This window comes from Durio zibethinus, chromosome 14 (genome assembly GCF_047325235.1).
Source record: "Durio zibethinus cultivar Kanyao isolate XHJ-2024 chromosome 14, ASM4732523v1, whole genome shotgun sequence".
In the NCBI taxonomy this organism is placed as follows: domain Eukaryota; kingdom Viridiplantae; phylum Streptophyta; class Magnoliopsida; order Malvales; family Malvaceae; genus Durio; species Durio zibethinus.
In genome coordinates this window covers 2,828,413-2,856,013 of record NC_143175.1, presented here as the reverse complement: position 1 = coordinate 2,856,013, position 27,601 = coordinate 2,828,413, and the positions used below count along the sequence as shown (strand labels likewise).

Sequence of the window (27,601 nt, the reverse complement as noted above, 5' to 3'; positions counted from 1 at the left end):
ATGATCATGATGACAACATTGTGCTTGAGCCTACATCAGCAAATTGGGACCGACAACCAGAACCGGATATCATGGCATCAACTACATCGGGGTCTTTGCCGGAAATTAAAGTTGCCGAAACACCCAGCAACCCCAACTAAGTATGCTTTCTCGGTGGACCCACCTGATCATAACTCAATCAAGCTGTCCTCATTTGATCTTGTTGAAAAAATGCATTATGTTTTCGTCAAAATAGTGAAAGCAGGTTCCCTTCCCACCAATGGGAAATCCGTCGTTAAAATCGCCACCGCCGGTTGCAACTCCACATGAAAACGCGCTCCAAAAGGCAAGCATTTTGAGTGGGACCAGACGTTCGGCTTGGCCCGCGACACACCAGAAACCTCCTCATTTCTAGAAGTTTCTGTTTGGGCTGATGCGACTGGCTCCAATTTGTCATGGATAAAAACGTGCAAATTGGTCATGGATAGTCAATGTGGTATCGGGTGTGATCGATATCGTACGGTGGATAGAGAACACATGTGCGTATAAGAAATCAACGGCTACAAAACTTGTCCATGCATTGCTGATGATGCCAGTGTAGTTCTCCGATTTGATCTTCACCACGTTGGCATTTTACGTGTTTGTGATTGGAGTTTGGAACTATATGTTTAGATCAAGGGAGAAATTGCCCCACTTTTGTCCTAAGATCTCAATGGCTAAAACCGTTCATCATGATATAGGTGATGAAGATTTCGATACAACGCCAAGCACCCGATCACCGGATGTTATACGTATGAGGTACGATAAGTTACGGGTAGTTGGAGCACATGTGCAGAACATATTGGGTGATTTTGCCACGCAGGGCGAAGGTAAACCAGTTTTGGTGACGTGGCGGGACTCACGTGCCGCAGTGATTTTTGTGGGATTATGTTTCATTGTGGCATTCATGTTATACTTGGTACCACCAAATATGGTAGCGATGGTGTTTTGGATTCTACTATCTCCGGCACCACTGTTCAGGGATCAAATGACGTCGCCGGCGTTGAACTTCTTCCGAAGGCTTCCAGCTTTGTCTGACAGAATTATGTAGGTTTATGGGGAAGGGGCTGTTTTTCATGTAATTTAATTAGTCGTTTTTGCTAAGAAAGAAATAGGTAATGAATAATTAATAAATAATCATTCTATGATATATATCATTTTCTGGGAAAAAATTTTCTATGATATTATAATTTCGAATACAAATAAATTTTATTATTTTTGTAACTTTTTTTATTTAATAAACAAGCATTGAAATATTATTTTAATAAACAAACATAAAAAAAAAATTAAAACTATTCAAAAATTATTCATCGAATGTTTTAATAGTTTACATCATTAAGTGTAAACGAATCAAATATAAATAAATTTTATTAAATTTATAATTTATTCGTTTAATTAATAAATAATAAAATATTATTTATAATCATTTATTAAGCTTAATAAATAAACAAAAATGGAGCATCTTTATAAATTATTCATCATGTTCATTTAGATCATATTCAGTATATAACATTATGAAAAAATAAAATAAAATGATATTATAAATAGGATTAGATTTAATAATATCATCTTATTTTATGTTTGATATGTATAAAAATTACGATAAAATAATTTATTTATTAGTTAAAATTATTATTCTTAAAAGTTTATATAATTTAAATTACTGATATAATTTTTAAGAGTATAATAGATATGTAAGTTTAATTTTATTTATTAAAAATAATTATTTTCACTTTAAGATGATTCAATCATTTTATACTAAGAAAATGATAATTTTTTTTTATATTCATATCATTTTTTTATATAAAAATTAAATATAATATAAAATGATAAATCTTATCTATTATTCTATACACTAAATATGACCTTACACCCCAAATATAATTGCTTACTTGTTGAGGGATATCAAGATAGAAAGAATGGATAGCTTGCAAATCTACATAACATCGGTGAAATGATTTCTCTTTGGATCAAGATGAGAGCCTGGTCTGCTCAATGGAATAAAGCCATCGTAGAGGTCAGACTGGGTAGCACAATATTGTTGGAAAATCAATATTTGGAAATATCAGTAACAAGGAGATAATCCAAGTTTTCAGAAGAATGAATAAAGTACACGCATACACCAAGTGATTCAATGATCTTTGCCATTTTCCAAGATTTTTTAAGTGACTTGTGTCCAAGTTTCTGTCTAGGGTACAATGATTCCCGTGACTAATAACTAATAAGGCTGATTCATTTTATTGGATTAAAATCATACAAAGTCTGGTCAACTAAAGCCGCTGATACATGGGAATTCTCGAAGAATCAGCCGAAACGATTTTACCTGGTTTGAAGTAATTTGGCAGATCACTAGCTTTACAAAGCCTAAACCTTGGGCTTGAATATTAATCCATTAATGAGGTTAGATGTGTCGTTTGTTTTTGTTTGTTTCAACATGCTATTTAGAATGATGTGTTAAAACTTTGAATTCGTGACAAAATGGGATTTGCCATAGCGAATTTCTCTAAGCAAAAACTGCGTGCTTTGAAGGGCAAGTAATTGTTGTTATTCAAATCAAACCAACGTGTTCTAGCTACACATCACATTTTGAGAAGGAAGAAGAAAGAAAGCATTGCCTGAAAAACTCAGCCTATAGTTTTGTTTTTTCAACCATATTACGACACTGATTCCTGTCTTCATTGCATGCATTGTAGACATATATAACTGATAAGCCTGAATATCGACATTTATGACAAAATTGAATGCAAAACATTGGTAGCACTGTTAATCTTTCTTTGTTGTTTTGGATTGTTTACTTTCTTCTGGCCTCTTTTATCTTTTAGCTTTTGTTGCATTACTTCATAACAGCTGTAATTGTAACACGGTTTCGTTCTTTCCATCAGATGAATTCCAAGCCAAAGTACAATGTCTTCAAAGAGTTCAAATAACCTTGTTCTATATTGCTTGTCTGTCACTTCTTTGCTCAACTGTTGAAAAAGTGATAAGGGCATTGTCTTTTTTTCTTCTTCTGTAATGCCATTAAGATATCAAAATCAGCTATGAAATCTACATATGCACCATGTCACTGTTCTTGTAAACATCAGTAACATCTTTTTTTCCGGGGTATAAAAGAAGGCTTGGTAATACGAGAAGGAATGGATGGCAGATGCTGAAATTGAAACCCTAAACTTGTTGGAAGCAATAACTACATGAACCATTTTAACTAAATTTTGGGTTCACACAAGGATTCCGATGTTGTTGGACACCAAAAGCAGAAAAAATTTTTTGATTGGTACAAGTTAATTGGTTCCAATTGCTCGTACCTCAGCCTGGCTTGCAATATTTGGCCCTGAATGTCAATATTTCTGATTGTTTCCTATGAAATGGTGCAGAGAAAACAAGATATTATCTATTTTTTTTACCTGTTTCTTGAATCTTTCAGAATGAAAAGAGCTAAAAACTTGTATTTTTCACTGACAAAATACGGATTGAAACTTTGAAATTGGAGTTCATCTAGGTAAAAACTACTTTGAAGGGCAAGTTTATTGTCGCCATTTCCCTCAAACCAACTTGTTCCAGCTACATTTATTCATTCACTTTGCGTAACAAAGAAGCAAAAGTTGAATAGTCAGAATTCTCAGCCGAATGTTGTGTTTTTTTCAACCAGATTGCCAAACACTAATACCGGTCTCAAGCATATCTCATAAGACCGAAAATCAACTGTTCAACCTTGATTTGTTGTTTACATCCACATAAACTGAGACAATTTGAACAGAAACTGATCAGGTTAATGTTTCTGTTTGATGGAAGTCCGTGGATATGTCAAAGGTCGGTTGTGTACGCGGCATACAAGCAAAGATAATGTTGTGCAGAAAGTTTGATTAGATATCATCAATCAGTAGGATTCAAACTCATTTTTTGTGATAAGAATGTTTCAAAACCCAACAATCAACATCGACTCATCATCATCATCATTATCTTCTCAGAGTTCTACTCTTCTAAATACCTTCCGATTTATTTCATTGACCTTGATGAATTATAAAGAACGTAGCAAAAATGAGAACTTGTATGTTAGAAAAATGGCGATGGGCTCTTGCATTCATGGGCAGTCAATGAATTTGTAACACAATTAACGCTTGAATCATGAATGCTTTGCTGTTGAGCATTTAACTGAATTGTAAGTGCACATATTTGCTGCTTAAAGAATCGGATTCGAATTTTTATTTTTATTTTTTAAAATTGAAAGATTTATTTGAAATACTTTTGTTATAACATTTTTAAAGGGAAAATCTAATTAAAAATTTGTAAATTCGGGACAATTGCTTTTAGACACAAAATGATCAACAATAAATAAAATGTTAAACTCTTAATATCAATAATCAAGATTAAATATTTGATAATCTAAAATATAAAAAAAAAATGAAAATAAGCAATTTTTAATAGATTTTGACACTATTTGTGCGATTGTTCAATTAATTTTTCATTTCACTTAATCGAAAATTCTCTTCTGAGTTTAATTTCATTAATCTTTTTTTTTTCTTGCTTCTCAGCATAGATAATGAAGATCTTAATGGCCATGACAAACCACAAATTAAAATTTGTCTTTAACCAGAAATCAGAAACAGAGAATCCCCTATTTTTTACAAATGTTTATAAGCAGTTCTGAAAGCGAGTGATCACCTAATCAAAGGGCTTAATATCATATTTTAATTCGAGAGAGAAAAAAAAAATTACAATCTCTTTAGAAAATTAATCTGTCCATTAGCATATAACTCTTTTTGAGCATTAGAAAGATGCCTAGCTAAGCTCAGGACACCATAAAATAATAATAAATTTTTGAAATTTTTATTAAGAAATTCAGCCACCAACATCAAAAGTTTACATTTTCTTTTCATCTTTTGGAATGTTTACATACGCAAAATTAGACATTTTAGTCAGCTTAGTGAACATAAAATATATTTTGGGGGTTGGCACTTTCTTGTTCATCCCTTTGGCTACGTAGCCACATTATACTATTAGAGTAAAACAAATAGTACTAAAAAATAGAATATCGGGAATTTAAAAATTAATTTATTTGATTCATATAATTATTTTTAAAAATATTTTTAAAAATAATATAAAATTTTAATGTTAATATTTATAATCCAAATTATTTTTATGAAAATAAAAATAAAAGAATAGTAAAATGTACTCTCTTTGCCTCAAAATATTTGTAATGTATTGATTTTCACGAAATTTAAGAAAAAATTTTGATTTTAATATATTTAATAATAAATTTTAATTTTTTTCATAAAATTAAAATTTCATAATTTTTAATGTTAAAAAATAAAAAAATAAAAAAAATAATTTTAAAGTATTAAAAAATAAGAGTTTTAGATATTTTAAAAAATAAGAGATAATTTTAAGACATCTAAAAAAAATAACCAAAAAAAAAAGACAAAAGGAATATATTTTTTTATTTTTTAATTATAAATGATAATTTTAATACCTTAAACCCAACGGTCCATCATAATTTACCGTTTAAATCAAGAAAGCTCACAAAATTTTTACCGTGCCAACGGTAGTTTTAATTAGAATTTATTATTTTATTCTTGTTTACGAAGGTAAAAGGGTTCAGTTTTGACCATCTCTTTGGTTAATTTTTGATGCTACACAATATCATTTTCGAAGACACCGACGGGACAAAATAGTAAATAAGTAAGATTAATTTGTTCCTTCTTTGACCAAAAAATTAGGTTGGCTTTGTGAAAAATCACAACAATATATTTTTTTTCTTTGGAAATCTTATCTCTATTTCGTTAACTTAAGCATCACGTGATGAATAAATAAAATATTTATTAAATATATAATATATTGCTTGGAACTTGTTATAGTTATGATAAAATGGAAAAGAATCTTTTTTTTTTTTTTTAAACAAAAACCATGCATCAATTATTATTGAATAAAATATTTATAATAATTATTGAATTAAATATTAGAATTATAAAAAAGTATTAAAAAATTATATTGAAGTAGAATTTGTTGGAAGCTGCAATCATGCTGAGGTGGCTCATAAAAAGTGGTGTGGCCCTAAGAAAAAATATTATCAACGTGATTGTCTACCAGTCAAATCTCCAATTTTTCAGCAAGTTTTTCTTGCACAAATTCAAAATGGAATAAGGAAAATAATTTAAAAAAATTAATTAAAATATTAAAAAAGCTTTCGAATTATTTTATTTTTAAATAAATTTTTATAATATATGTTTATTTAAGTATAAATTAAAAATTTAAGAATTTATTTAAATATAAATTAAATATTAAATATTTATTTATATATAAATTATAAATTATAAATTTATTTGAACGTAATAAAAGTATAATCATTTTTATAAATAAAATTATAAAATTTAAGTACTTTTTTATTATCTTGATCAAAAAAATTTTTCAAAGAATCTTCTATAAATACCACCGTGTCCTTCCTTTCATGTCCAACCCGCTCCTTTGACATTTTAACGGTCTCTGTTTCTGTGTCTCTTTCTAAGGATCAGAAGCAATTGGAGTTCTGGGACTTCTCTGTATGTTCTAAGCCAGTAAAATTATGGGATTTTTCTGTATGTTCTAAACTCTCTTCTTTTCTTGCTTCTTCCTAGTTGGTTATGCCTTTTAGTCGAGAAAAGATTGGAGAAGAAACCAGCCATTGCTATATTTTATATTTTATTAGAAACTTACATAAAGAATGGAAATGTATTATTCAACTTAACCTGACTAGCTGTTTACATTCAGTTATATTAATGTTTTTCATTTCATATATGTCATACCAGCAAAAATCAAGAAAAATCATATTGTTTTCAATCTCTTCTTCCTTGAAAAGTTGGAATTATAATCACATGTAAAACAAGCCTTGCTCATATCTTTTTTTTCCCTTCATTGGTTTTTTCCTTTTTACTTTTTTTCCTTCATGGGATTTTTTCAGAGCTTCAAATACTTAAAATTGAGTGCTTTTGCCGATTCAATATGTATTATTCTTTGCCTATTTGTTTGTTTTTGAGCTGCTTCATAGATGGTTCTCTGCAATTCCTAGTGTCGCCGTTGTGGGTCATTTGATTCCTCTCTTCTGGTTTACTTCTAGGTTCGCAAGCAACTATAGAATTTGAACATGAAACATCATGGAATGATGCTTATACTTTTCTTCATCTTTCTGTTTCCAAATTTTCATCTGTTTTTTCTCATACTTATGGGTTAATATTTTCCTGCATCTTTATTGCTTAAACTAGATGTTGCAGCAACTTTTATTCCCTCAATTTGGGATTCTAAGTAAGCATTATATTCTTCTTTAATCTGAAGGCAATTGGAAGAAAATCAGAATGGAAAGAGCAAGAATTCCCATCTTCTTGATGGGACTTGTGCTTTGGTGTTGCTTGACAGCCTCGGCAAAAGCAGAATATATGAAATATAAAGATCCAAAACAACCAGTGGCTGTTCGAATTCAGGACCTATTGGACAGAATGACATTAGAGGAAAAAATAGGACAAATGGTCCAAATCGACCGCAGGGTTGCTTCAGCTGAGGTGATGAAGAAGTATTTCATTGGTGAGCATCATCCATCATGACACCCTTTAAAGAAAATAAAATAATTGTACCAAATGTAGTAACTTTTGGGTAATTAAGCCATAACTCAAGGAAAAAAGGGTTTTGCTTTGGCAGGAAGTGTATTGAGTGGTGGAGGAAGTGTCCCAGCTCCACAAGCTTCTGCAGAGGTTTGGATAAACATGATCAATGACTTTCAAAGAGGCTCTTTATCTACCAGATTGGGAATTCCAATGATTTATGGGATTGATGCTGTTCATGGCAACAACAACGTTTACAAGGCAACAATTTTTCCTCACAACATTGGTCTAGGTGCTACCAGGCATGTAGATGCACTTTAATCACATTTTCCTTACTCATCTACCATTCTTTAGTCAGTGATACAGTACTAGTCCAATCTTGCATTTTTCTGAAGTTTGATCAGGGATTTTATCAGTTTTCTTTTAACTGTTGGGCTTAGTCTGTGAATAGAAAAAAGGATTGCAGATGCCGAAATTTAAATTCTGAACCTGTTAAATGTCACCTTTAAAGATGGTTACATGAACCAACCAAGCTAAATTCCGGGTTCAACACTGTTATTTCTGACATCCCTTAGTTAGCTTTTGATATGGTTCTCCACTGATATTTCTGACATCCATGGTGAAACATTTTTCTTATAAACCAGGGACCCTGAACTAGTGAAGAAAATTGGGGCTGCAACAGCACTTGAAACCAGAGCAACTGGCATTTCATATACTTTTGCACCTTGTATAGCGGTAGCTTTCATTTACCTTTTCCTGTTTATTTTCCCCTTCCCCTTTTTCATTTCTAGGATGCATGAACTTCTTATAACGGTATACGAAAACAAATTGAAAAAGTGATCTTCTCACTTCTGATTCCTTTTACAACTTCTCTTTGAACAGGTTTGCAGAGATCCAAGATGGGGTCGATGTTATGAAAGTTACAGCGAAGATCCCCAGATTGTTCAAGCTATGACTGAGATTATACCAGGATTACAAGGAGACATCCCTGCTAGCTCCCCAGAAGGCGTTCCATTTGTCGCTGGAAAGTAAGCAATTTCACAAACTACAAGTATTACTAAAATTCAGATTCAGACATAAACCTTAATTTTCATAGTTAACTTTTTGTTACATGCCATCAAATGTCATGCAGAAGAACAAAGTTTTAACTTTTTCATCATTGACTTGTGACATTGGATCTGGTAGTTTTTTTTCCTTGTTATAGTTTGGTGTGGACCTGAATTCCACATATAAAATGCAAATAAAAAATAGAAGTCGAGGCTACATTTGTATCCACGACACAAAGTTTGACTGCTTCGTGTTATTAACTTGTTGGCCTTCTTATCTACGATACATTTGGGTGTCCTACCATTTATTTATGAAGGGATAGAGTGTACTGGAATCCACTGGGGAAATAGTAATATTTTATTGATAAACTCATTGTACATTGACAATGCCAACATAACAAATTATTTCGCCAATTTATCACATTTCATTTCACCAGAGGTTATTATGTTTTAAATTTAACCCCAATGCTATTTTCCGATATTATAAGGATATGTTATTATATATATATATATATATGTAAAAACTTCAATTTATTTATGTAGCATTTTTTTAATAAAATTGTGAGATTTTCATACTAAATAATATAATATCTTGTCATTTAAATGCAAGTTTGACATAAAACTTTTTAATTGATTTATTATTATTTTATTTTTAGGAAAAAAAAAAACACTTTCCAACTTTCTGATTACAGAATTTGCAGTATGAAACTTTTGAAACTAATTCCTGTCATTTTCCCCCTTCTTTGCTGTCCAGGAAAAATGTTGCAGCTTGTGCTAAGCACTATGTAGGTGATGGTGGAACAACTAATGGCATAGATGAGGGCAACACAGTGATAGACTGGCATGGTTTGCTTAGCATTCATATGCCAGGCTACTATCCCTCAATTATCAAAGGTGTTTCAACGATCATGGTCTCCTATTCAAGCTGGAATGGCATTAAAATGCATGCTAATCGTGATTTAGTCACCGGTTTTCTCAAAAATACACTTCGATTCAGGGTATAACTCTTGCTCACAGGATTGAAATAAAGTTTCCCCATCAATAGCATACCATACAAAAAGAATATTAGAACATAATACAGATTCTGCACATTGTCACAGGGCTTTGTCATCTCGGATTGGGAAGGTATTGACAGGATCACATCTCCACCTCATGCTAACTATACCTACTCAATTCAAGCTGGAATCCACGCTGGCATTGACATGGTTAGAGTTTATTAAATGTTGAATTTTATGCTTATGTTATTAAGTGTTTGATCTTCTTACTATATTCGTCTTTGCAGGTCATGGTTCCATACAACTATAATGAATTCATCGACGGGCTAACCTTCCTGGTAAAAAATAATTTCATCCCCATGAGCCGCATTGATGATGCAGTGACCAGAATTTTGCGAGTTAAATTTGTCATGGGTCTATTTGAGAACCCACTAGCAGATAACAGCTTGGTCGACCAACTTGGGAGTCAGGTTAGTTTAAAGAAGAATTGCAAATGTTAGGGATCAAACCCTAGTCTTACTGAGATAGGTGAACCATTTGGGCTAAGCCTCGAGTTCAACTAGGTTGTTCTTTAAACATTAAGATGATTATAATGTCCTAATTTTCCGAACCAATTCAACAGGAGCATAGAGAGTTGGCTAGAGAAGCAGTGAGAAGATCACTTGTTTTGCTAAAGAATGGACAATCAGACCATCCTCCATTGCTTCCCCTACCCAAGAAGACATCAAAAATACTTGTTGCTGGTAGCCATGCAGACAATTTGGGCTATCAATGTGGTGGATGGACAATTGAGTGGCAGGGGTTGAGTGGCAACAACCTCACAATTGGTAATCAAAGAATTCTCCCTCTAATTAATTAATTCTTCAATTGTACATTCTTTAACCTTTACAAGAACCTTCTTATGATCGCAGGCACAACAATCCTAACTGCCATCAAGAACACTGTCGATTCAAGCACTGATGTCGTATACGAGGAGAATCCTGACACCGAATTTGTCAAGTCCAGTGACTTTTCCTACGCCATTGTTGTAGTAGGGGAGCTTCCATATGCAGAATATGATGGTGACAGTATGAATTTGACAATTCCAGACCCTGGTCCAAGCACAATTACAAATGTCTGTGGAGCTGTGAAATGTGTTGTTATCATAATATCTGGTCGCCCTGTCGTGATCCAACCTTATGTTGACACTATCGATGCTCTTGTTGCCGCTTGGTTGCCAGGAACTGAGGGTCAAGGTGTGGCTGATGTTCTGTTTGGTGACTATGGTTTTACAGGCAAGCTTCCTCGTACTTGGTTCAAGACAGTTGATCAACTGCCGATGAATGTTGGGGATCCACATTATGATCCCCTCTTCCCATTTGGCTTTGGCCTTACTACTAAACCTACTAAAAGCTATGAGGAAGCCATTGAAGTTTACTAATTGTTTGAAGCCATTTTCATCATCATTAATATTTTTTAGAACTAGCTTTAGCAATTCCTGATATATAGTAAAATGTTTATAAAAAAAAAGAATAAAATCCCATATTATTACTTAAATCAAATGATTAATTTTTTATATATACATTAGTATATTGCAAATCATAGAGAAAAAGAAATGGAGAAACTACCACTATAGAAGATGAAGTTGTAATGGAAAATGGTATTGTATTTGAACTGACCAATGTTCCTCATTTGAAGCTGATCGCAAGTGTATGATTATATCCATATCAAGCTACCGCATATTTTATTTTATTTAGTGAAATTTTATACTCTTATTTGTAAAATAAAATAATTTGTGTATTTTAATTGTGTAAAATATTAAAAATTTATATAAATATTAGTTTTTTACCCATGCAAATGCATGGGATATTTTTATTTATAATAGTATTTTATTTAATTCAATAAATATTTATATAAAATTTTCGTAGATTTAAAATTTTATTTTTATCACTAAATATTTGTATTTTCTCTCTTTTTATTTTTAATTAAATTTATATATTTAATGTTAAAATTTTTGATTTGATTTTTAATTTCATAAATTAAAAGTACAAAATTTCAAAATAAAAATATAATTTATCAACAAAAATTTTAAATAACTTTTTCACCTCCCTCTTAATTTAGAAAAGTATATTAGTAAATATATAAAATATTAAAATTTTAATTAAATTCATTTTATTAATTTAATAGCTTAATTGGTAAAAAACAGAAATTTACTATAAAAAAAAGGTTTACATAAAATGCAAATGTAATAAGTATTTATAGATCCTAAAAAATTATAAGAAAAACTAATGATTAAGATAAAGTGTAATTGAAACTTAATAATAAAGCCAATAAAAAAAATAAAAGAATTTTAAATTTAAGACAAAAATGTGATTTAAGAAGTCGAGAAAAGTTTGTCAAATTCTAAACATTCTTCAATCTCTTAAATATTTATCTTTTCGATGCGTACATGCACTTATAATAAAAAAATTTCCTTCATTATAAAAAGAAATTGTGATAAAAAAACTCTAATTAAAATTTTTTTCACCATAATATAATAGAATTTAGAGTAGTAGCAATATGACTTATATATATTAACCAATAATTATATGAAAATTAAAAAACAAAAACCTTTTTAAAAATAAATCAAATAGTCAATGAGACAAAAAAATGCTTCTTTTTTCTTAAAAGATTCATTATTTATTTTAATTAATTGTATAAATCATTGTAAAAAGAAATTAAAAACAAAGAAATTTAAGGGAGGAAATAAAGTTTTAAAAATGAAATATGAATGAAAAAATATTTTTAAATGAAGAATTAAAAAAAAAAGAAATAAAAAAAGTAAAGAAAAAAGTTTTAGAGATAATAGAATAGCAAAAATCTATTATGTTTTCAATCTATATCAAGTATTTTAAAATATAAATAGTTAAACATGATTTTATCCATTTTTTTAAATAGGTGTTTTTATCTATTTATTTTAATTGGATATATAAAAAATGTATTAAGATGGATATTTTTAAGTCTTTAAACGTAAATTTTTAAATACTAATTTATGATGCTCTTATTAATTTAAATAAATTTCAATGTTTTAAGTGGATTTGAATAATATTAAATAAACAAATAATATTAAATAAAATAAATAATCACATGTTCTTTTATCCGTTTTTAAATTAATATTTGAATAGTTATTATTTTTTAATTATTTAGTTTAAAAGTTTTTTATATTTGATTATTTTGATAATATATATTATAATTATTTATTATTATCATATGTATCATCTAAAAAAATTATTTACCTAAGTATTCATATAAGTAAATTTTATCAAGTTTATATATATATATTGTAATATAATATTATATATGATTTTGTGACAATAAAAAATATAAAATATATTTTTTATTTTATTAAATTAATATATAATTATTGTTAAAATTTTAGATCATATCATTTTTATATTTTATTTTCATATCATATCATCGTATTATATTTTAAATTATAAATCTATTTACTTACTTTTTGAAATCTTTTTACAAAAATTAATTTAATAATTTTAAGTAATTTTAAATATAATACGTTAACATAATAAAAATAAAATTATTTAAATTTTATTTAAAAATCAAATATAAATTTAATAAAAAAATATATTTTCTACCAACACAAATTATAATATAAAAGTTAAATATGAAAACAAACAAATACAAATTTAACCAAAAAGCAAGAATCCATCAGAAAATTTCAGACAAGGAAAGCCAAAACTTTCCACTTCATGGCTAAAGAACCCAAGAAAAAGATAGAGGTATATTAACCGCATCTAATCACTCTCTCTAAAACCTGACAATAATCGCCGTTAATCACCCGTTAAAGATCGGGGCCTACAAATTCGAACGTTACGATTAAAGGATTCCCTACAACACATACACTCAATAACCTGTCTCCACGTTTCTGTAGCTGCTTTGCTTTTCCAACTCCTAAGCAAATCTCTCTCTTTCTCTTCCATCTCTCCATTTTCTCTCTTTTTTTTCAATCTTTTTTCCAAAAATCACCGAAGAAAAACCTGAAACCCTAAAAAAAGACCTGGTTTTAAGTTTAAAACCAGGTCTTAATAATAATTAGCTTCAATATTATTAATCACATTTTATATTAGATCTGTTTATAATCTCCTTTTAGCTTTCTCATTTTTTTTTTTTATTTTGAAAAGTTTTAATTTTGGTTTCTTCTCTTTGAAGCTTCGTTGAACGTCATACATCTTTCCACTATGAACGACCTTCTAACGGTAACATTATGATGCTCTTTTTTTATTTCTTTTTCGAATTTTTGTTATTTATTTATTTATATAGTTTTGTTTGTATGCGTTGGTTTTTGTTTGGATCTAGGGTTTTTTGGATTGCGGTAGCTGCATTTTGGAAATTTTATGTGGATTGTGATTGACAAAGAGAAGGAAAAATAACATTTGGGGACTTTAATTTGGGTTTTTCTTTTAATTTTATGTGGATTGTGATTAACAAAGAGAAGGAAAAATAACACTTGGGGACTTTAATTTGGCTTTTTCTGTTTGGATGCTGTGAAAATGGAGGAAAATTAAGTGAATTGAGAATTTTGAATACTGAATCTTATTACTTAGGACACTAGTGTTCTCCTTCAGAAAAAAAGACGCTAGTGAGCTAAAAGTTGATATAAAAAAAAATTAATCGAGAATGCTTTAATTATGCTGGAGTCGGATCAATTTAGAATTTATTTCTGAAAAAAAAAACTAATTAACTAGTTATTTATAGCAGTTGAAGACTAGAACTTACAGTTTGAGCTTGTAAAAAAAGTCATTTACATCCCATATCTTAATAAAAAAAAAAAAACTAATCGCAAACTTCTTCTATTATATAATTTTTCTTTGGCGCCAACATAAATTTGCTTTTCCTTATAATTATGATATTTTAAGATGTCTATCTTTGTGAATTCTTAGTTTACTTAGAATGACTAGATAATCTTATCCTTCTTGAATTATGCTTAGTAATTATTATCATAGCTTGGTTGAATCTAGTTCTGCTTACTTGTTTTATATTTGTTGCAGGAGTCATTTGAGATCCCTCGAGGTCAAGGATCACAAGGTGGTGATATCGAGTTAGGAGCTCAAATGAATTCTGGAGAACTGGGCCTTCAGAGTTTCTTTAAAAAGGTGCTGTACACTTCTTAATGTAATAATTGTTCTTTGTACATTAGGCAGAAATGTGTTCGAAGCAGTTTCAAGTTTTATTTCTTCTTTCTGTGTTTCAACTCTTAATATTTATTCTGTAGGTTAGGTGGACTTAAATTCTTCAATATGGTATAATCCAGCTTGAGTCAGTGCTCTAGTACTATGTTTTGTCTTTGCCAGGTTCAAGAGATGGATAAACAATTTGAGAAGCTGGATAAGCTACTCAAAAAGCTTCAGGTATTTGATTTAATGTCTTCTTCTCTTCCTTGTATAGTATCAATGCTTCAAGAATCCTGAAGTTATCTATCTTGAGTGTTTTGTTGACTACTCTGAATTTTAGAGAATGTTATGTATAATTCTTCTCAAAACTGTCTGAAAGTGTATTCCTCGCTTTTTTAATCCTCCTATGGATGCACTAGACTAATATGGAATAAAAGCTAATTTTTTTTTTTTTTTTGGATCTTTCAAGAGCTTTGATAAAGTTGGTCTTTTGCCCTCTGTCCAGATTTTAAAGTGTCAGCTTTAGTATTGCTTCTATGATTTTCAAAAGGACTGCAATGGGAAAGTACTAGTATCTTGCATTCCTACTCTCTCTAGCCATAGGACCTAAAACGTGAGATTATGAAGTAACCTATTCTTGGTTATTGAATTCCAATGTAATTGTGATAAATATTTTAATTTCTTGTTTCATGAATCCATGTTCAAGATAATGTACATGGGTTGATACTTAAAATTTGAAACTTGCCTAACATAATTCTGAGGATGATTTGTGGCTGATGAAGCTTGTAAGCTACAATATTTAATAGTGATTAAGGTGTTTTTTTTTAATGCTGTTTTCTTTCAAATCTTGCATGCAGGATGCACATGAGGAATCAAAGGCAGTGACTAAGGCTCCTGCCATGAAATGTAAGCAATAGTTTGTTGTATATATTTTTTGCATTCATAGTTTCACTAAAGCTGCAGGAAAAAAAATGATGGGGCCTGTGTTTGTATCTTTTTTTTATTACTTTGCTATTGAGAATATATAAAAGCTTATTCTTCATGTATTGGAATTTGAGCTACATTATTTTGAACTTAATGCTCATGATATCATGTGTAGCTATCAAGCAGCGAATGGAGAAAGATGTTGATGAAGTTGGAAAAGTTTCTTGTTTTATAAAGGGGAAAATTGAGGAATTGGACAGAGAGGTAAGGCTGCTCACTGCTTTTATTTTGGTTATTTGCAGTTCATAGATTTTGCTCATGCCATTTTCTTGATGTTGGGCAGAATTTAGCCAATAGGCAGAAGCCTGGATGCGGAAAAGGAACAGGTGTAGACCGGTCGAGGATGGCAACAACTCTGTAATATACGTCCTTTTTTTGTTTTTTATTGTTTCATATTCCCTTTTATTATATGATCAAAGCTGGTGGTAACGTGGATCTAAAATATGCTTAGCAGAAGTCAGTTTATTTTATTTTTCTTGTGTTGAAAAGTTTATACTGACAAAACCTGACACATGTTTTAAGGATGCATGGGTTCTATCCCTTTTGTTGATATTTCAAATAAATGATTGGTGATAGTTTATTTCTTGCTATGTGGATGACTGGTGGTAGTGTAAAAAGTTATTTCTGTTTTATTTTGTTAAATTAACCAGAAATATGAAACAAAAAAAATAAATTTTATTTGTATTCATTGCTAAAGCTACAATGTCTAAGCTTTCTACAATATTGGAACATGTGCATATTATATCTAAAAGCATTTTCATATCTATGCTTGCATGGGGCATATGGAGAGAATGCAGGCTTCAAGTTAACGAAGCTTGTTTTTGTACCATGTTTCATGATAATTCAATTTGGCATGGTGTATAAACTAGTCAGCAGGTTTGATTCATGATTAAGGCAGTATTGAAAAGAGTAGTTCTGTTTCTTAACTCATGGTTGATTGTTATCCATTATATTAATGATTTCAAAGCGCTAACCCTCCCACCCCAGCCCCCAGAGAAAAAGAAAGGCTAGGAATGATCTTAAAATTATGTGGCCAATTTTGTTTCCACCTCAATTGAAATGCTTTTTCAAGCTTTTGGGCTTGATGAGTTTTTATCATATCTTATAACTGTTCCTGTAACAGACATCTTTTTGTTGCAGTGCCGTGAAAAAGAAGTTGAAAGACAAAATGGCTGAATTTCAGGTAGGTCAGATATAGTCATTTTAAGATGTTATTTATTTGCTCAGCTGGTACTCCAATTTTTTTTAACCTTAGTATGTTTGTTGTATTAACTATGCAGACTTTGAGGGAAACCATCCATCAAGAGTATCGGGAGGTTGTTGAGAGACGTGTTTTCACAGGTTAAGATGCTCACCTTATACTTATTTAATTGCTATAACATGCATGATATGGAGCTAATATTGTCTTCTTTGGTTATTATGATTTTCAGTGACGGGCACAAGACCAGATGAAGAGGTGTGATTTGCTTCACTCCTGATATTATGAATAATTCTCTATCCTATTTAGCACATATCTGACCGTTCAACATGTACAGACAATTGAAAAATTGATTGATACTGGAGATAGTGAACAAATATTCCAGAAAGCAATTCAGGAGCAAGGACGAGGCCGGGTTTGTCTTAAACTTTCTTATTTCTTCCCTGATGCTAATAGTATTTTCTTACTTCTTCAGCAATTTCAGGAAGCTAATATTGTTTTTTCATCCCTAAAACCTTCTTTGTTTTGTAGAATTCACTGGAGGGATAGGATATAAACTATTTTAGAGTTTCAAAATTAAACTTTCATTTTACAGCTCAAGGACTGATTTTCAATGTTCTCTTCTATCCCGTCTCTTAATCTGCAATGGCAATTACCTTGTTGGATTTTAGTGAGACTGTGATTTGGTAGCAGATACGTGATTAGAAATTGGCTATGGCTAAATTAGTATTTGGTGTTTGCAGATAATGGATACTGTTTCTGAAATTCACGAGCGACATGAAGCGGTAAGAGATTTGGAGAGAAAGCTTCTTGAGTTACAACAGGTACTTGATCAGTTTGTTTTTAGGTGCAACGATTTGATCATAATAATCAAATTATTAAAATCTAAATTTAGGCTTCATGTCCAAAAAAAAATCTTGAAGTTTAATTATCAGATTCATTGCCTTTGAATTTCATGGTGAAAAGCATATATACCACTAGTGGTGCTCATTTTGTTTTGATATATGCATACTGTGTGTATACCTGAATTTATTATGAATTGTGGGGTCATTGGTCTTTGAATCATTTGGAGCAAATGTCCTTCAGAAATGTTTTGAACAAAGAATCATTTCATTTATGTGCACTTTGTACAATATCATCAGATCCATGAAAATTTCAGATCACTTTAGGAAAGAAATTGCGTTGAATATCATATGGAGTGGACATATTTTTTGAATGCATATTAATAATGTTCCTCATGCAGATATTTTTGGATATGGCGGTGCTGATTGATGCACAAGGGGACATGCTTGACAACATAGAATCTCAGGTAATTTTAACTAGTTCACAGAATCTTCAAAAACAATTGATAAGACATCGATTGTATATCTCACAAGCAGTATGGATAGTCCTTTGGGATCCATAAACTGAGTTCCTCGTCATTTGAAATTTTCAGGTCTCAAGTGCAGTAGATCATGTGCAGTCGGGTAATACTGCACTGCAAAAGGCAAAGAAATTACAGAAAAACTCCAGGAAGTGGATGTGCATTGCTATTATCATCCTTCTCCTGATTGTTGTAATTGTTGTCGTCGCTGTGATCAAGCCCTGGAGCAGCAACAAAGGTGCTTAGATTTTTTCATTAATTTGTTTATATACAAAATATAGATATGAATTCGTTCAATCATCCCTCTCTCGGCTGTTCTTGTTAATAATTCGAGGTCTATCCTTTTTGTTGCGAGTCTTTGTCGTTTGCATACTGTTACGATTGAAATTTGAAAATTTTCTAATGTTCTTTTGATATAAAAATATAATATCATGGTCTTTGTTGATTTCTTTTGCAGACGTGCTTTGAATTCATTTTGTGTTAGATTAAACATTATTTTTTTTTTTTAAGTACTAAGCATTGAATCTTTTTTTTTAAGTGATCATTTTGGATGGTGATTCCAAGTCCTAATTTATCAGTGGAAAATGTTAATTAACATGAACGTGTAATATTCTTTGTTGTTTAAGAATTTTTATACTGGTCTTCAAAGAAAATCATTTGAACAACCATATGAAATAAATATCTATCACAAATTAAAAAATGATAGGATGACATGATATTCACAATTTTAAATGATAAAATAACAAGATAAATATAAAAATAATATGAATTAAAATTTTAATAAAATTTTAAAAAATATATGTTATATTTGATATGTGAATGTAAATTATGAATTTATAATTTATGTTTTATACTTATTTAATACCAAACAAACAAACATATATAAATTCACAAATTACCAAATTAATCTTCAAGATTTCTTATAGCATCGAGGCATTAATCAAAACAACTTAATTTCGCTGAATAAAATGAGTGACCCAAATTGTTAAAATAATCCTGCCCTTTAACAAATTTTCCTCCGAGTACCAAACAAAAAAGTTCACTAATGAAAAAATATATATATAAAAAAAATCCAAACTAATCACATGGTAAAAGAATTTGTCAGAACAAAACTATCTCATTGACATCCTTTTTCTATGCAAATTTACACTCTTTTTAACCAGGAACAAAAAAAAAAAGCATTTGAAGACGCACAACAAGAAATATTGCACCACCTCAAAGATTACAGCACTGAGTTTTAGCTTATCTCCCACTTTTAGCTTCACTGAAGAAGATAAAGAAGCATTTTTATGCCGCAGGCTGTAATTCATATCACTGCATCAAATCTTTCCACTGTTATCACGTTCAAAAACTTTGATGTATAAGCCAGAAACTACTCAAAAAGACAAAAATTTGGCTACTTATTCATCCGAAAAGATTAGACCTGGAACTATAAAGAATGGCTTCAGCTGTTATCCTCGTGTCTCAAAAAATTTCATTCCAGAAGAATTCACCAGAAACTGAATTCCACTGGTTGATGATATAAAGAGGAAACTGTATCATCTGTAAATCCAATTAGTCATTAGGATCCCATTCTTCATCATGATCAATCAGTGAAGTTAAGCTACTTGTGACATCAGCACCATCGGATTCTAGCTGTTCAACCACATCATTATCATCTTCTGCCAATTCAGTGTAATCGTTTCTAACCCCTCCAGCCCCAGCTGACTGCATCCATTTGGGGCACTCCTCTTCTCCTCCATATAAAAATCTGCCATCTTTGCCTTTAATTTGCTTTCGGATTTCCACAGAAGAAATTCTACAAGAGCATTCAGGAAGCGGATGCGACAGGAAAGAGGTTGGCTTTGACAACAAAGATTGCCTGATAAGGCCATCTTCACTCAAACTTCTGTTCAGATGTTCCTTAGCTGATAGTGTCCAATTACGCTTGGGATGGTACATATCATCACGGGTACTGTTGAAAAGCGCAGCAATAGCTTTCCTGTTTAAAGAAATGAAATAAATGATGTTAGACATAAATATAAAGATGAATTAATTTTATTCAAAGCAATTTAGTGTAGTTTAGATATAAATTAGGAGGGGTTTCATTCTCTTTGTTACCATAAAAAAGAATAACTTCAGTTTCAGTGGTAAATTGAAATACTGCTTTAATCAATTCAAAAAACTCATGAATTTAGCTTTCTGCATATCAAACCTGTCTGGTCGATACGTTCTAGAAGAAGCCCTCTCATATAACCTTTGTCCTATAACCAAGCCTGAGAAATCTGGCCATCCACTACCATCATTGTTAAAACCAGGAAAGAATGCATCAGCTTCCACCGAGACTATATAATCAAGGGCATCCCAAAGTAACCTGTGAGCTTTCATCCTAAGATCCATAGGTGAAGGGTCTGGTTCTTTCTCTTTCTCAGTAATCCAACCATACCAACCTTCTTTTTCATGTTGATATATGGGCCTATCTGGAGGTGGAGGAAGGGGCCGGGGCCGTGGACCAGCTCTATTCCACTCTTCTTTAAGTTGTTCATCACTTTTTGGATGAGGTAGTTGAAAAATATCTGGAGGAAGAGGTGCTTCAGGACCAACCAAGTCCAACAACTCTGTCTTGCTGCACAATGAAGTGCGATCCACTAGGTTTACAAACATAGCACGTAGAGGGATCAGAAGACGTTGACCGCCAAAAGTTTGAGAACCTGCCAGGTATATAATTGTTTTACAAGGATAACCCATTGCACGAAGAAGAAGTCCAACCTGCAAAAATTCATGAATAAACAAATATAAGTAAAGGACAACCATCCAATACCGTTGTCACTAAAACATCGTTGTGTATTTTTGATGGAGGATTATTTTAGGCCTTTATTATGCTTTATTTTTAAAAAGGTTAGATTGGATTTCCCATTTACATTAAGGTAATATGGGTTGTAACCATAAATACTCTAGTTTGGTAATGTTATAAAGGCTTTGGATCATTGGAATCAACTCAGATTTTCTGTTTCCAAGTTGTTCTTTATTTCTCCCCCTTCTTGTTTTCTCCCCCTGTTTCCCATCTCTTTCCTTCTTTGTTTTTCTCACCATTCTATTCCTCCTGTCCTGCAATTACTTTTATCATGACTGAATTATGTATGAGATTCCAAGGCTGTTGCAACATATGCTAATAAAGCATAAAATTACAAGCAATTAACATTTCTCTTTTTAAAATCTATTTCCCTCATTTTCAACGTTGCTTAGATTGACTAATCAGATCCCAAAAAGATTGCTTTCTGAAGGGACGCTGAGCTGCTCACCCTTCTTTCCAAACAAACTAGCATTCAGAACCAATAAAAGTATGCTTGAGAATCCACTTTTTACTGTAGTCCACTCCCATTATTAGAGGTTGGAAAATTATAAAAACTCAAACAATTAGGACATATAAACTTTGATATATAAATTTCAGTCAGCACAACTTCCAACAAGGAAAGAAGCAAGGAAATTGTTGGAACTATCAAGGTATTGTACACAAATAAACACATAGAAGGCATACCAAAACTTTTGAGAGCATCACCACACCCTGGTTTGCAACAGTGAATTCTATTTGGAACATACCTCTTCAGGCATGAGAGGACATGAACCATTTTCTCTGCGCAAGTGTGAGTTAACGCTTAGTTCTTCATTAATGATCCCTTGCTTAATCATCTGTGCCCTTCGGTATTGTATAAGTTCTGTATGAACATCCTACAGAAGCACCAAATTCCAAGATGAAGTAATGAAAATTACATGCAACTGGACGAATATGTCAACTGAATTCCTCTTATTATTTTTTGTTAAATTTGCAAAATCCTTCAAAAGAATGAAAGAATGTCAAAAATGTTGAATTTATAATAGACTTATAGGAAAATTAAATCATAAGGAGGGATAAATAAAAGATTCAACTTAGGCTAGACAAGGATGCAGGAAAGAGAAAGGCATAAATAGCTGACCTGGAAAAGTTCAGCACAACCATGATATGCCAAGGTGTCCCTTACTATACCAGGATGATATGCTAGGAAAGGTTGTCCCGATGCTCGTAACCTGCAGGAAGATTAGAAAGCTCAGATTGGACAACAACTAGTCATATGATAGTTTTGTAAGTATAGTTGCAGACACATTAACAAACAGAAGATGGGAAGCACAAGGAATCATATAATCTTGATTCAGCAATGGACTATGTCCATATATTTTAAACTCATACATCGGTGTCTTAAGACTTTAGTAGAAAGGCAAATGGAAATTATACCTCTCCACCATCTGGTGGCCAAGGATCTGAATTTCAGGACGAAACTGGAGGGCATGAAAGGCAACCCTGCATCTAAGCCTTTGAAACTCGGACATTCTAGGTGGAAGAATCGACTGAAAGGTGTATGGTTACTGCTTTAATATTAATCTTATAGTTTGTCATTAATTCAGAAAGTATGCAAATCACAAGAAACAGTAATATTTTTCAATAAATGAACATGTAACACATAAACATTATGCATGTGGAACTCCAAGCCACCGATGGGCCAATAACCCCTAGATAACAACAAATGAAAACCACTATGAGTGGTAACCAATAACCCAGATTGCTAGAATAGAAAGTCACTTTAATCCAGAACTAGAGGCAATGAAATCAACACCAAGCTGAGCAGACAGTAACTTGGAATTTTAAGAAAAATCCTGATGAGAGTGGTCAAATGAATTCAAACTGATTCAAACAATAGATAGAAACAGATACATCAGATTCACCTATTAAGTGTGGCATATTTTGCCTTTTCTAACATGGCAAAAGCATGAAGCCTAGTTACTTGCTTATGAATTTAGGAAATTCTCATACTAGAGACAGAGGTACAATCACTACTAAGACTCTTAAGCATGGAAATCACACAAAGAAACATAAAATTGATTATCAAACAGTCCGTTAGAACTATTTTGCAACAGCACACTAAGGTCTGACATTGACACGCCGCTCCAAACCAAAATTATCTTCAAATGTTTCTCAAGAAAAGAAAAATTAATCTTTATTTCTCCTGGAAAGCATCATCCCTGGCAACGTAAGCTTTTGTGCAGAACAAGGTCTTATGCATCTTCATAAAACTGATGATATATCAGAGATATTATAATGTGCATGAACACACAGAGAGGTCAATAACATACATAAAATAAGAGATATGCATAAACCAATTCCTTTTTCGACAATTTCATTTGTCACAAAGTCAAAGCCCATTATGTGGATAAAACTAAATAAGGGCCAATGAAGTAAGAACCGAGCCCATTGAATTTAGAGAGAGCAGATAAGTTAATCTGAACAAGACATGCACTTTGCAAAGCAATTTTCACAGTTAGAGAGAATACACACAGGAATATTTGAAAAAGATTTATACTTTGTCAAGCATTTTTTTGCAGTTATGACAAATATATTATTTACAATTACAAGACTTTGAACTACCTGCAGGCACCCTCCATCCGTAATAATCAACCCAACAACCTTGGCTTTCTTCAAGCTTGGCAAAACTTCTTTAACATAAAAGTTTGGCGAAGCAGAATTTTGGGTCTTGAAAGTAGGGAACTCATTCCTTCTTTTTGAAGCCTTCAAATGCTGAGGCAGGCTTTTCACAACATTCACATCATTTTTAAGTGATGCAATGAACTGCTCCTCATCATAAAGATAGGAAAAACTCTTGAATTTATAACTGCATAACAATGAAAGGGGTAAGAATATAACATATAGGGCTTGAAACTGAAATTATATCAAATACATTAAGCAACTGTACCTGATGCCTTTTGAACGAGTACTTTCTTGTATCTCTGGAATTACAAGAGTAGCATTTAGGAGCCTGGATATGATGACAAGATCACAGATCTAGAAATTTAACAAAAATGTTATGAACGGCCAACAGAGAATAGTAAAAAAAATGACTTTAATGCATCTAATAGATCGTACCGAAGATCTTATCTTCTCGAACCCACCATAGATTTTTGCATAGATGAAACCATTATTATTTTCATTTGGAACTGTTAAAAGAGAGAAGATTAATTAACAGACTAAAAGAATTATCTGGACCTAGTCAATTATCAAGCAACATAGACAAAACTAAACAACAAGTAACGATCTTGTTTAATTGAAAAGTAAACAGAAGATTGCAGTTCTAACCAAATTTATGTAGTAAAAATCAAGAATACACCGACTTTTCCCCTTATAGTTATTTTCAGATTACACTTATCATAAAGACCCCCACTTTTATTTTTTCTTATAGAAAACCTATTAACAGCTGTCATAGAAATTACAAAGCAAATTGTAATTTCAGTAACTCCTTAAGATTGCTTGCCCTGTTATATACCACTTTTGTCACAAACCTAAACTAATGCGCATATCTCCGTCTTCATCAACAAAACAAAACTTCTTATACATGCTCAGTATGTAGAGCTATGTAGGATAAATGCCACAGAGATTGTCCCATTCCCAAGTCCCAACCCATTAAACAGCAGAGTTCCTCACTTCAAAAATCTCACACACACCTTAACCATAAAAAATGGTTAAAAAGAAAAAGAAAAAAGCAGTTCCATTGCTGATAACAAGAAAAAATATGAAGATATTTATGGTTAGTCAGTTTCGTGGGGACAAATTCAGCTGTCCTTCACAAACCAAATAATGAAATTTAATTTTCAACTGATCTCGAGATAACAATCTACCAACTTGAGCTAGAGCACTACAAAGTATCGATGCTGCTTCAAAGATTAAAGGTGCTCTAACATTTTTGAAATTGCACAAATCATCATCTTTCCAGCTTCTTCAATAGATCACAAATTGTCATTTAGGTCCAAATTTAGGGCAATAGGATAATCAACAATTCTCAAGATATGATCCAATTTAATTAAAAAAATGTGCAAAGTTCTAGTTCAACAGTTATCATCACCTACACAACAAGATAAATCTATCATTATTTCATTTTAAAATCATATCAATTCAACAAACCTTCTTAATGAAATAGATGGGAACATTTAGTTAAATTTTGGCAGTATGGAAACATAAATACATAATTAGGTAGTTTAAACAAAACTCTTTACCAGGATAGCTGTTTCTTGGGTTTGCATATGGCTGCAAAGACTCCAATGACCTCACAGCACCCCATAGCCTCTTATTTCTGCCACCCTTCAACATATAAGAATAAAACAAAGGTCATCAATCAACACATCATACACGCAAACAGATGAATATAAAACATTTGTAATCCAAATCCAAAAAAAAAAAAAAACTTACCGGTGATCCGATAATAGGAAAATCATGGCTTAAAGCATCTTTTGCGCTATACTGGATTAAATTCATACTTGAAAACTTTGTCAATGAAAGATGAGCCACCAATGATCCCAAAGATAAAGTCAACACAAATAATGCAACCCATTTTATCTTAGATTTGAACACCATCTTTACTCATCAAATCAAGTTACTTCTTGGATGTTGAGTTTAACACCCAATTCTCCCTATACTCCAAAAATCCAAAATATATATCAAAATTTCAAACGAAAATCACATTAAAACAAATCAAAGTAAAATAAATAAAATAAAATAAATACTTTTTCTGTTACCTGGAAAGTAATGTAAGCTCCCAGTGAAGAGAACCCAGAATTAGGGATCCACTTAGGAACATAAAGAACCCAGATTCGAATAAAAGATTTAAACCTTCTTTTTCCTTTTCCCTTGATTTGTTTGGCTGGCAAACAGATATTGAGAAATGGGTAGAGTTCAAATCTGTATAGGAAGCAAAGTATTTAAGACAAAATATAAAACACCCAGATTGGGATTTAAGATAGATTTGTCTCTTTGGAAACGAAAATTAAATTTAAAAAAAAATTGTGAATTTTTCCGAGAAAATGACAAAAGAAACTAAGAAACAAGAAAAAAAAGATTGTTTATTGGTTTTTGGTATATAAGGAACCCTAATTCTGAAACAAAGATTTGTTTGAAGTTTATGTTTTTGCTCTTGTTTTTTCACAATATTGTGTGTAAGCGAGTTTTGAACAAAACAGAAGTGAATCTAGTGAACATGGTGATTTTTACTAGAAAAAGTACCTACGCTGAAAGACCTTTTTTTTTTTTTTTTGGTCTTTTGTTCTGATTTTGCATTTTATTTTTAGTAATTCATTTTATTGGAAAAAAAAAATAGTTTTGATGTTATTGCCTTATCAGGTTAATGGGGAATATCATCTAAGTATACGATTAGATAAAAATATTTAATTACTTTTAAAATACTATTACTCCTTATTAAAACTCAAAAGCTAAGAGACATTAGAGTTCTATAGTAAAGAATTTTTTGTTAAAGAAATTATAAATTTTAATATTTTTTCTGTTTGGGGTCATCTTTACATTAATCTTTACATGAAAGATAATCTTTAATATTAAATGATAAGGAACAAATTTTTTGAAGTTGTCAAAAATTATCATTTTTCACTAAAATTTAATACTAAAATTTTAATATTTTATAGGTTAATTTACATAAAATTTTTTGTGTTAACAATTATGAAACTCAATTATTGAGAGAAGAGAAGAAAATTGTAATACACAAATGCAATAAAAATTTGAGAGTATAACTTACTTACATTAACATAAGTGTTATATATTTTTTAATTTTAAATTAAAATTAAATTCATAATATTTAGCTTTAAACAATTTTAATTAAAAATTTTTTAAAATATATAAAACTTACATTAATATAAGTAAATCATCTCCTCAAAATTTTATTTACAATAAATATATTTTGTAAAGAGATTTATTAAAATTGTGTCAGTCCTAACTAGACTTCTAATTGTTCATTTTAAATGACTTGAAAATTAAAAAAAAATTTAGTTCGAAAAAAATAATAAAATAACCATCCAATGAAGTTTACACTTGGTATCTTATTCTATTGTTTAAATAAAATAAAGACGTAAATCTGGAGATCTGAGCATGACTCTAATGCCGAGGAAAGACTAAACCAAAGTTTATAACTACACTATATATTTTTAGGAGAAAGAAAAAAAAAGGCTTTCTTTGGAACAATCATGTGCACAAAAATGAATAAAGAAGATGGAAGTTCGATGAAATTCAAGCTATTGCTTCATGGAGTTCAGTTGAACAATCATGGTCCATCTGCCATGTAAGAAATGACAGACCAGAAAAACAAATAAAAAGTGGGCAAAAAAAAAATGTAGGGAGCTCTGAGTATTTATATATATATTCCCTGGAAGCACTTAACCGAACCCTCACACAAGTTCTTCTGAGCCACAGCTCATACATAGCCATGTAAAATGCACCATAAT

At 31.1% G+C, this 27,601-nt stretch overlaps 3 protein-coding genes and 1 pseudogene across 4 annotated transcripts; 3 read left to right on the top strand and 1 right to left on the bottom strand.

Moving 5' to 3' along the window:
* Positions 1-442: 442 nt before the first annotated feature.
* Positions 443-1,258, top strand: LOC111294665 (multiple C2 domain and transmembrane region protein 16 pseudogene; annotated as a pseudogene).
* Positions 1,259-6,451: 5,193 nt separating this feature from the next.
* Positions 6,452-11,183, top strand: LOC111295127 (uncharacterized). 2 transcript variants are annotated; one of them, XM_022888500.2, is made up of 10 exons: positions 6,452-6,587; positions 7,321-7,566; positions 7,681-7,885; positions 8,228-8,318; positions 8,466-8,611; positions 9,384-9,627; positions 9,730-9,834; positions 9,912-10,094; positions 10,247-10,451; positions 10,536-11,183. In XM_022888500.2, exons 1-10 carry the CDS (start codon positions 6,575-6,577, stop codon positions 11,042-11,044), a joined length of 1,947 nt encoding a protein of 648 aa, XP_022744235.2. In that variant the 5' UTR covers positions 6,452-6,574; the 3' UTR covers positions 11,045-11,183. The 2 variants fall into 2 exon arrangements, with proteins under 2 accessions (XP_022744235.2, XP_022744236.2); XM_022888501.2 differs by having other exon boundaries at positions 6,467-6,551.
* A 2,312-nt stretch (positions 11,184-13,495) lies between these two features.
* Positions 13,496-18,772, top strand: LOC111295253 (syntaxin-132-like). The gene is made up of 13 exons (XM_089743161.1): positions 13,496-13,856; positions 14,649-14,753; positions 14,952-15,008; positions 15,629-15,677; positions 15,871-15,959; positions 16,039-16,112; positions 16,896-16,938; positions 17,036-17,096; positions 17,186-17,211; positions 17,291-17,368; positions 17,697-17,777; positions 18,197-18,262; positions 18,389-18,772. Exons 1-13 carry the CDS (start codon positions 13,839-13,841, stop codon positions 18,560-18,562), a joined length of 921 nt encoding a protein of 306 aa, XP_089599287.1. The 5' UTR covers positions 13,496-13,838; the 3' UTR covers positions 18,563-18,772.
* A 582-nt stretch (positions 18,773-19,354) lies between these two features.
* LOC111294426 (protein EMBRYO SAC DEVELOPMENT ARREST 30-like) lies at positions 19,355-26,414 on the bottom strand. Its single transcript, XM_022887720.2, has 11 exons — positions 25,892-26,414; positions 25,566-25,786; positions 25,373-25,457; positions 24,249-24,319; positions 24,079-24,167; positions 23,754-23,997; positions 22,566-22,678; positions 22,270-22,360; positions 21,896-22,024; positions 20,511-21,064; positions 19,355-20,297 (listed from the first exon to the last, which is right to left on the bottom strand). The coding sequence occupies exons 2-11, from the start codon at positions 25,728-25,730 to the stop codon at positions 19,871-19,873; spliced, it is 1,968 nt and encodes a 655-aa protein (XP_022743455.2). The 5' UTR covers positions 25,731-25,786; positions 25,892-26,414; the 3' UTR covers positions 19,355-19,870.
* Between the last annotated feature and the right edge of the window lie 1,187 nt (positions 26,415-27,601).

Bases quoted from the DNA above. Each gene is read 5' to 3' on its own strand.
- LOC111295127 (XM_022888500.2), top strand. The intron at 9,835-9,911 runs GTTAGAGTTTAT...TCGTCTTTGCAG, and splicing joins TCCACGCTGGCATTGACATG to GTCATGGTTCCATACAACTA. The intron at 10,095-10,246 runs GTTAGTTTAAAG...CCAATTCAACAG, and splicing joins TCGACCAACTTGGGAGTCAG to GAGCATAGAGAGTTGGCTAG.
- LOC111295253 (XM_089743161.1), top strand. The intron at 15,960-16,038 runs GTAAGGCTGCTC...GATGTTGGGCAG, and splicing joins TTGAGGAATTGGACAGAGAG to AATTTAGCCAATAGGCAGAA. The intron at 18,263-18,388 runs GTAATTTTAACT...TGAAATTTTCAG, and splicing joins TTGACAACATAGAATCTCAG to GTCTCAAGTGCAGTAGATCA.
- LOC111294426 (XM_022887720.2), bottom strand. From the start codon at position 25,730: ATGGTGTTCAAATCTAAGATAAAATGGGTTGCATTATTTGTGTTGACT. The intron at 24,168-24,248 runs GTACGATCTATT...TTAAATTTCTAG, and splicing joins TCGAGAAGATAAGATCTTCG to ATCTGTGATCTTGTCATCAT. The intron at 20,298-20,510 runs GTTTGATATGCA...TTCTTTAAACAG, and splicing joins AGAACGTATCGACCAGACAG to GAAAGCTATTGCTGCGCTTT.